The 9827-nt window shown below is 38.6% G+C and overlaps 1 protein-coding gene across 1 annotated transcript; it reads left to right on the top strand.

Moving 5' to 3' along the window:
• Nucleotides 1-1525: 1525 nt before the first annotated feature.
• LOC131981650 (uncharacterized) lies at nucleotides 1526-5241 on the top strand. The gene is made up of 4 exons (XM_059346038.1): nucleotides 1526-2426; nucleotides 2579-2734; nucleotides 2820-2912; nucleotides 4132-5241. Exons 1-4 carry the CDS (start codon nucleotides 1605-1607, stop codon nucleotides 4390-4392), a joined length of 1332 nt encoding a protein of 443 aa, XP_059202021.1. The 5' UTR covers nucleotides 1526-1604; the 3' UTR covers nucleotides 4393-5241.
• Nucleotides 5242-9827: the final 4586 nt, after the last annotated feature.

Here is a 9827-nt window from a genome sequence, read left to right as displayed (position 1 = left end):
CAATTTCCACACAAATAAACTGAATAATATCTACCCAAATATATTGGGTGTGCACTGAAGGGTGCGCATGCGTGGTCACTTCTTCTCTGATGTGGACCGTTGGTTGGTGGGACGTCTCCGGTTGTGGTTTGGCATCGTGGTGGAAGGTAAGATTGATATAGATCATAAAACTGTGTTTCTTTTGATGAATGACAATGTGAACACATGTATAATTCTGATATGTCGCAAGATTGAAAGGGAACGCTCGGTATTAAACACGAAATTACGGCTAATTGAGCACAAGCAAGATTCTTCTGGAACGCAATATGAAGATGCTAGTAAGAATGTTGATTTCTAAACTAAATTAGCTACATAGTGGATATGATATGATGTTTAATTGGGGGATACGCTTACAGTAAACTTCGTTTTCTAACTAACTTGGCCCATATTGTTACGGCATAATCTCGCATTTTTCACTGCATGTCCCTCGTCGGACTCCATCGTCGGACTCGTCCACTGTTGCCACCGTTACTATGGTGGCGCTTCTTTCTTTTCTTTTTTACAGCATACGGCATGGGGTTCTCGGGGACACAAATAAGTGATGCACATTAGTTTTATGTACCCAGCATTAGCTTTAAGCACGGTACAACGATACAAACACAGAAAGACGGGAGAAACATTGAAACAGGTGTTTAGAGAGTTGATACCGCTCATAACAAACAGCTCTGTACGTCGCGAGTTACGGAGACAGGCTGATGTTTACGCTGAACGGACAGCTGTCCGACCGGAGCAGCAATAGGAGGTGAAGTAACGTTACTTATTATGCAGTGTTTATTTCACGTTGTCAACCAAATAGCACAACAACTCCTTAAAACTCATTCGAGTCTGTGTGTGTTGCCTTCTTCTGGGCAAATGTTAAGGTTCAAATAATTTTACTCAATTATTAGAAGCTAAACCACGAGTCTCCAATTCAAAGGCTTAATGTAAATACGCAGCAAGTGTGTAATATCCGTGCATCAACATGCTGCTTATCTGTTTTGCCAAACTGTCATTAGGCTATTTTATATCTTTTCTAAATCTTAAAGTTTTAACAATCAAATATTCTGTGTTTCTTTCTTTTGATTTTACAGCAGGATCTATGAAAACGTGAAAGAAATGAAAGATGCATACCCCTTAGCTGCATATAATACAGCAGATGGTCGAATGGTTTCTCTAAAACACTTCATTTGCACTTCATAGTAGGTTTTACATTTTCAACACAGTTAAAAAAATAATTTTGGTATAATGCCATATCAGTTATTGTGCTTATACAATTTGACTTATACAATTTTAACAAACTGAAATCTATTCTCTCTCCCATCTCTCTCTCTCCCTCCAGCTGAAGAAAACACACACTCCAAGCAACGATGTCAGTCCAGTTGCAAGTAATCATTGAAGAACATGACATACGAAAGTTGAAGCTGCCCTTAGGAATTCCTGATACACTGGATGATTTTATCTCAGTTATCACTGAGACATTCCATTTACAAGGGGAATTTGCACTATTGTATGAAGACACAGATTTTGGCAGTGAATATTTTAGTGTCACCTCAACAGCTGACCTGCATGACAAGGCCACTGTGAAAATGGTACGAAAAGAGACGACGATCACCCTTGACTTGCTTCCAGTAGATGAATCGGGTCTTTCCTCTACACCGAGTTCAGTGGGTTCCTGCCTTGCAGATGAGAGTGAAGTGGACATCTCCCTTGCCGAAGATTGTGCATCGTCTAGCTCCCAGGACACAATTATTCTTCCTGCATCATGCCGTTCTGCTCCTTGGCCAGTGCCATTTGTGATCCCAAAGTTTTCCCGTGATATTGAACTTATTCTGGCCGAGTCAAACAAAACATATCATACCTCTGGAACACACTTTCATGATCCAAGTGTCAAATCGGCCATAATGCAAGACCTTGCTAAAACAATTTTCTCGTACTCAGCTTATCCCTCAAGTCTGCAAATTAATTCAGTTGCTGCAGCCCTTGTTGAAAAGTTTCCATGCCTTAAAGAGCCGGGGTCCTTTGCTGGGATGTATGGCTGGCAGAAACGCCTCAAGTACAAGATGCACAATTACCGTGCAAAGTTGAGATCCCGAAAATATGCCTATCCAGAAATAGAAGTGAACACATTAAAGAGGAAGAAACCAACTGATGCAGCCCCAGCCAAAAATGTCAAGAGACCAAAGAAAGCAGAGGTAAATTACCTCCCTCCGCATCCTGTTGGAGAAAATGAGGACTCATTGGACAAGGAGAGGCTTGATCTCATCAACGAAATAAAGAAGAACAATGCAAAAGTAATTGGAGAAAATATGTCAAAAACCTTTTCATTCCGAAGAGTGGAGGTTGTGACCCTCAGCCCTGCTGTCAGGGCCTTCAAGGAGAGATGGCCTGGACTGTTCACTGAAGCTCAAGTAAGGATGTTTTGTTAATTGTTTCTAAACCAGTTATATATTTGTAGTCATGAAATGCATGTACTTTGTCTACTAGATACTAGTTTCAGGCCTTTTACAAATATAGAGAAAGTTGTGATGGTTGAGAATTATTTCCCTTAACTGATTTTTAGATCAAGGAAGAGTTCCGGCGTATAACCACTGTTTCGCTGGAGGAGACATTCATGCTGAAGCTGGACGAGTACACACCACGCCTTCTGCAGCTGATGCGTGCTAAAGGAGGAGCTGCTGCTACGAGGATGCAGCCTCTACTCAACACTGTAAATGAGGTAATGCAACTTTTTTTTTTTTTTTTATTTCACTCAAAAAACTGTTTGCAGACATGAGTAGTAACTTAAATTCATGTCATTGCAGTTCCTCAGTATTGAGAACAGAAGGGATGTGGTTGTCAGTTGCCTCATCGAGTACCTTGGAGAACAAAAGGAAGATCTGTTCCAAGACTGCCAGGTATGGTATTAACTAACAGTCAACTCTGACACAATTTTTACATTTCAGAGAACTTCATTTTATTAAATGGATTGAGTATGACTGAATATGTTTTTTTATTTAAGTATACCCATATCCAAAGACCTCTGGATTGCCTTAGTTTGTCACCTGCTTGTAATGAACAGGGATTAAAGTTCTCCGTCGATATGACGAACTTCCGTCAATTTCAAAATTGCAATATTTTTTGTCTGTGTCAATCAGACACAGCAACGAGCAAAATGCTGTTTTTATGTTATAAAATATAGTACTACATGAATTTATAGAAGTCTTTGGGTTTGTTTGTTTGTTTGCTAGTTACTTCTCAGATTCAGATTTATAATGAAAAATAGGATGAATACACTATTTGCCAAAATATCTTTAATATCTTCCCTGGGAATTCACAAGGTATCCAGCCACAGTTATGTAAATAGGATTAGTTCCAACTGTAGCAATGACAATAAAATGAGGAACACATCAATGCATTAAAAATGTATACATATAATTTATATTCTGTAAAAGGTACATTTTTGCAAAATAACTATTTTTTATCTGTTACTCCAGTCTTATGCGTTTATACTCTAACTTCAGTAACTTGTTTGAAGGTATGTCTGTGTTGTTATGTGACTTTATGCAGCTTTATGTCAAGAGTAGAGTAGGCTTCTTATTCCACTGTCATAATTAATATATAATTTCTTATTATCTAATCTCAAAATGGTGCAAAAAGCTTAATTTTAATGTTAGAATAGCTAGATTTTTCCACTGGGAGACATTCCCCGAGACCCCCCTAACTTTATTGACTTTTTTATACTCTAACTTATTCAAAGTTTTATATAAAACACCTGTTGCACCTGTTACTAGGAATAAATTTCACTTTACTGTAGGTCAAATTTGTTAAAAAGAGGCAAGTTCATATCTGTCAGCCCAGATCTTTAGCTTCAAAAAAGAGAAACATGTCAGTTTTATTCCTAAAATAGGAAACACTTCTGTTGTTTATACATTGAACATTTTTAGTCAAAATGCTTTTTTTGTTTTTTTTTGCTTTAACCCCTGAATAAATCACTGATCAACCTAAATTTCCGCTTTTTTCTTCCGGTTTAAAAAAAAAAATTCACAATGAACACTTTAATGCAACTTATAAGCACTCTACTTGTATGCGTCACTTAAATAAAAGTCCTTATTCTTTGTTTTTTGTTTTTTTCAGGAGGACATAGCTGAGGACCACACAGACCAAACCATGAAGGTGCTCGTGATCCATAACCCCATAGCTGAGGTGGATCCAGCGGATGTTTCTATCGTGATAGAGGGCGACAAGGTACTGAACGGATGTGGAAATCGAACCAAGGCCTGTATGCTGTTGATGGGTTTGATTTACGCTCTGAACCTTGAGTATCCCAAGAGTCTGAAATACACCTTTGAAGTATTCCAGAAACTATTTTGGAGCTTGATGGAGCAAAGCTGCTGAAGAAGGTGCACAGTCTCAAAAGTAAGCTTGTAGAATGAAATTTTGTAGATGCCTTTTTGTGCAAATGAATTCTCAAACCTGATTGGAAGAGATGTGTCCTGTGAATTGAGATTGGCCTTTTTTTTTCTGGGAAGCGGGGCCGTGTTATATTTATCTGGATTTAGACAATGTTTCTCTTTTTGTTTGTTTCTTAGAGAAAAGTTTTGTTTAGCTTTAATTTTGTCTTCAGCAAGAAAATACTTGGAAATACTTTACTTTATGCACTAGATAATTTTTTGTTTGTTTTTTTCATATTCAGAAAAGCAGCACCTCAATATTTGTCTAAGATCATCCTTTTTGTTTCTCAGGGGAAAACGACTCAGATATTTGCCTGGTCTAGTATGTTTGTTTAGCTTCTTTTTTGTGTTCAGTAATCAAACACATTTCATGTTTTCAATATTGCTCAGGTAGATTGCTTATGTAACCTGATTCCATGACCAGTATTGTTTCAGTTTACTCATTACATGTTTTCGATCTTAAGACAGAAATAATTGTGGACACTTGTGTGCTAACTCTTGATTGAATTTTACTTTTATTTATTAAATTTGCACACTATTTTATTTTATCAAACTATTTAGCTTAACATTTTGCCACATAACATCTTTTTGGGGGTCTCATTACCAACTTCTATGGTGTAGCACTTTATGTTTTACCTAAATTGTATCTTAATTCATAACAGATACTTGACTTGTGAGTGTGTTCTTCATTGATCAGGTAATACTGTACTTCAACTCATACTTTGAGGGGAAAACGTTTTGTTTGTTTATGTTAAATATTTTGGGCTCAATGCTACTTATCAAATGTTTAATGTGATTTTAAAAAATGGTCAATTAATAAAGCAATTGACTGGATCAATATTGCTTCTTGTGTCATTAACTTTTGGGTTAATCAAACATACTTTTAAAAAGTATTAATTGATTAGTTATTTTAATTAATATGTACTAAAAAAAATTAGGTAAAAATAATAAATATCCCCTACTACAAATACTCTACAATCATGAGTAAATATTACTCATTTGTAATAGGTATTTAGATGTAAAATCTATTTCAAAAGGTTAAGTAGACTTTACCCAAATTATTTGAGTATATAATTCTTGATACATTTAGGTAGAACGTACTCAAAAAAATGGGTAAAATTTACACAATCAAACTGAGTGCAAATTGTTACTACCCAGGGGGCAAAACCCATATTTTTTGGAAAACTGACACGGAATGTTGTAAAAGGTTTCACACCAGAAATGATATCTAGGACCTTCAAGGATCACAACCTGGGTGGACAACCCGGTCAACTAGCTACTGGAAAGCTACAGGGGGCCAAAATCCCCCTTTTGGGGACATTTTCCTGGCGAAATTTTGTAAATGCAAATATTTAGGTACTACAAAGGCATAAATAGTCCTACAACTTTAAAATTTGGCAGAGAGTATCCTGACACATAGGGGAAAGCAGGAAAAAAAGATGCTGGGGTTTACTGCAACTCTAGTTTAAGATATCACCCTCAACATGCCAAAAAAGACAAAAAAAAGTACTGTTCGCCTGACAAATGCTCATGAAAATTCATATTTTTCAACACTTTATGTTGATTATCTATACCTAACATATATATAGAAAACTTCCCTAATTCATAAGCTTCCATTTGAGTCCAAGATGGCCTTTCTACTAGCTACTGGAAAGCCATAGGGGGGGTCCAAACAATGCAACCCCTATTGTGAAAAAAGAGTCAATTACGCGGATCAGACTCCATTCTATTTCTGAGTGGTTATTTGGAGATAGATTTGGAGAGATCATTCTATAAAAAACTGAGCCAACCTATCGAAAGAGCACAAAATACACTTTCAGATGATGCCTTGGTTAAGCAGCTTGGTTCCCACTAAAGCTACATGAGGGAACTGTGCATTTTGTGGTCTCCCCAAAATGAACAAGCAGTGCACTTGTGGTCTTCTGGATTGCTTGCTGTTCAAAATAGGTAAATATGCTTAAAAAATTATTTCTTTATAAAATACTGAAGGATTTACATTAATATTATATACAGAAGGACAGTATGTATGTTTGCCACCTATGCTAATTTTAGATTTTTTGATGTTTCAGAAACTGAGAACTGTTTCAGCTTGCTAGCAAGCTATTAAGCTAGCAGCTAACATTCAGCTAACATTCTGAAAGAAACTGTAAGTCCCTTGTACTGTATTTTTCATTTTATCAATATATATTTTATATATATATATATATATGTTTATCACTGATTGAGAGTATTCCATGTGATGTACCAACCATTTGTTGCAGTGCTGTATGGGATTGATGCCACACCATGATGTACACGATGAAACATCTATACTGTATTTAGCACAAGTAAAGAATAGAGTGAGTATATTGAGACAGGCTGCACTACATATGCTTCAATATATTTTTATAGAACATTATATTCAGTGGTGGCTAGTGGTGAAATTGATTGGGTGGGTTAACAAATAAATTATAAAGTAAAAGTAACTCTCTCTCTCTCTCCCTCTCTCTCTCACACACACACACGCACGCGCCGTGATCCACCTCATTCATGTTAGCGCCTGCCATTTTTCTTCTTCTTCTTCTTCTTTTTCTCTCCCATCTTGTCATTGGTCTGAAAACAGCAGTATTGGGCTAAATGAAATCAGCCCAAATGACAAGTAAATCACGGGGGAGTGAAACGACACCTGTCAATAAGTTACCGGCCACCAGCCTGCTTCTAATTGGTCAGAACCGATCGGCCTGTGGGCTGAATGAAAGTAGCCCAAATGGACAGCAAATGGAGAGGGCGGGACATGGACGGGCCTGTCAATCATTTACACCCGGAAAATAAATTAGAGCACCCATTTAGAGATATCCATGTTTTCCTTTTAACTATTTGGTGCTTTTGCCACTTTAGATTTGACTAAAACTACATTACATTACATTACATTACATGTCATTTAGCAGACGCTTTTGTCCAAAGCGACTTACAATAAGTGCATTCAACCTGATGGTACTAGACATAGACCACAGGAATCAAGTAAGTACATAACTTTAAGAGCTAACTGTCATTGCTACAGGAGTGCTATATGTTAAAGAAGAAAAGAATAGAAAAGAAGAAGAAGAAGAAGAAGAAGAAGAGCAATTTTTTTTTTTTTTTTTTTTTTAAATATATATATGTGTTAGGTGACCATGGCTTAACCGAGGTATTGTTGGAAGAGATAGGTCTTCAGCCTGCGGCGGAAGATGTCCAGGCTGTCTGAGGTCCTGATGTCGGTGGGGAGCTCGTTCCACCATTTGGGAGCCAAGACAGAGAAAAGTCTGGAAGAGGTTTTGAGGCGAGTTGACCCACGGAGGGTGGGAGTCGCCAGCTGTTTGGTTGATGCAGAGTGGAGAGGACGGGCAGGAGTGTAGAGTTTGACAAGGTCCTGGATGTAAGTAGGACCTGAACCATTAGCAGCAGAGTACGCCAGAGCTAGAGTCTTGAAGCGTATCCGAGCAGCCACAGGTAGCCAGTGCAGGGAGCGGAGGAGGGGTGTTGTGTATGAAAAATTTGGGAAGATTGAAGACCAATCGAGCAGTTGCATTCTGGATGAGTTGCAGAGGTCGGATGGCTTTGGCAGGCAGACCTGCTGTGAGGGAGTTGCAGTAGTCCAGGCGTGAGATGACCAGTGCCTGGACCAGGACCTGAGCTACCTTCTGGGTGAGAAACGGGCGGATTCTCCTGATGTTATGCAGCAAGAATCTGCAGGATCTGGTGGTGGCGGTGATGTTTGTGGAGAGGGACAGTTGGTTGTCAAGAGTCACGCCAAGGTTCTTGGCGGTTTCTGTGGAGACAACCACTGTGTCCTGGACAGTGATGTGGAGGTCAGTGGTGGGAGCCCTTCCCTGGGAGGTAGAGTAGCTCAGTCTTTCCCAGGTTGAGTTTGAGGTGGTGCGAGGACATCCACTGGGAGATGTCGGCCAGACATGCAGAGATACGTGCTGCTGCCTGTGTTTCAGACAAACTAAAACTAAACTTTAAACAACAATCTTTTGTATGTTATTTAGACAACTATAACTTTCTCATCTTTATTGCATAATATAGGGAGGGCTTAGCCCTGCTAGCCCATTTATACCAGCCATCACTGATTATATTGTAATTTTTCACAATTTAATCCACTACTTTAAATTTACAATTATATAATTTGAGTAATTTCTTTGTATGTTCCTTCTTGTAGCAAGATGACAAGCTAGCCAAAGAAATGTGGGAGATATTGCCATGCGGCTGAAACATGGTCTGGTGGCAAGGGTTGTGAAGACCAAAGCACTGACTACACAAAGTGTATCATATGTCAAGGACAGTCTGATACATACCTACACTTTATTACTCCCATAACGAAATCCAAGTTTAAAAAAGCCATTAATGCGCGTCAAGATGAAGTCTTCCAAAGACTGCACCATGATTCTGTGTCAGAAAAATGGTTGGAAGACAGTGCACCAAAGTGGCACCCAAAATGTCGGAATTGGTACATAAATGAGAGGAGCTACCAATATGCTGAGAAGAGACGTTCAGCTGATGTGAGTGCACAAGCATCAGATTTAGCTGATCCAGGATTCAGCTCCTCACATCATGATGTCAGGTTCACCAGGCGAAACACTGAAAAATTTAAATCCAAGAAGAGGTGTATAATTTGCAATAAGCAGTGGCTGCGAGGAAAGGAGCCAACCTCGTTGGTATCCTGTAGCAATGACAGTTAGCTCTTAAAGTTATGTACTTACTTGATTCCTGTGGTCTATGTCTAGTACCATCAGGTTGAATGCACTTATTGTAAGTCGCTTTGGACAAAAGCGTCTGCTAAATGACATGTAATGTAATATAATGTAATGTAGTTTTAGTCAAATCTAAAGTGGCAAAAGCACCAAATAGTTAAAAGGAAAACATGGATATCTCTAAATGGGCGCTCTAATTTATTTTCCGGGTGTAAATGATTGACAGGCCCGTCCATGTCCCGCCCTCTCCATTTGCTGTCCATTTGGGCTACTTTCATTCAGCCCACAGGCCGATCGGTTCTGACCAATTAGAAGCAGGCTGGTGGCCGGTAACTTATTGACAGGTGTCGTTTCACTCCCCCGTGATTTACTTGTCATTTGGGCTGATTTCATTTAGCCCAATACTGCTGTTTTCAGACCAATGACAAGATGGGAGAGAAAAAGAAGAAGAAGAAGAAGAAAAATGGCAGGCGCTAACATGAATGAGGTGGATCACGGCGCGCGCGTGTGTGTGTGAGAGAGAGAGGGAGAGAGAGAGAGAGAGTTACTTTTACTTTATAATTTATTTGTTAACCCACCCAATCAATTTCACCACTAGCCACCACTGAATATAATGTTCTATAAAAATATATTGAAGCACATGTAGTGCAGCCTGTCTCAATATACT

This window comes from Centropristis striata, chromosome 12 (genome assembly GCF_030273125.1).
Source record: "Centropristis striata isolate RG_2023a ecotype Rhode Island chromosome 12, C.striata_1.0, whole genome shotgun sequence".
In the NCBI taxonomy this organism is placed as follows: Eukaryota; Metazoa; Chordata; class Actinopteri; order Perciformes; family Serranidae; genus Centropristis; species Centropristis striata.
This window is presented reverse-complemented; position numbering and strand designations above follow the sequence as displayed.

Bases quoted from the DNA above. Each gene is read 5' to 3' on its own strand.
- LOC131981650 (XM_059346038.1), top strand. From the start codon at position 1,605: ATGGTACGAAAAGAGACGACGATCACCCTTGACTTGCTTCCAGTAGAT. The intron at 2,735-2,819 runs GTAATGCAACTT...ATGTCATTGCAG, and splicing joins TACTCAACACTGTAAATGAG to TTCCTCAGTATTGAGAACAG. The intron at 2,913-4,131 runs GTATGGTATTAA...TGTTTTTTTCAG, and splicing joins ATCTGTTCCAAGACTGCCAG to GAGGACATAGCTGAGGACCA.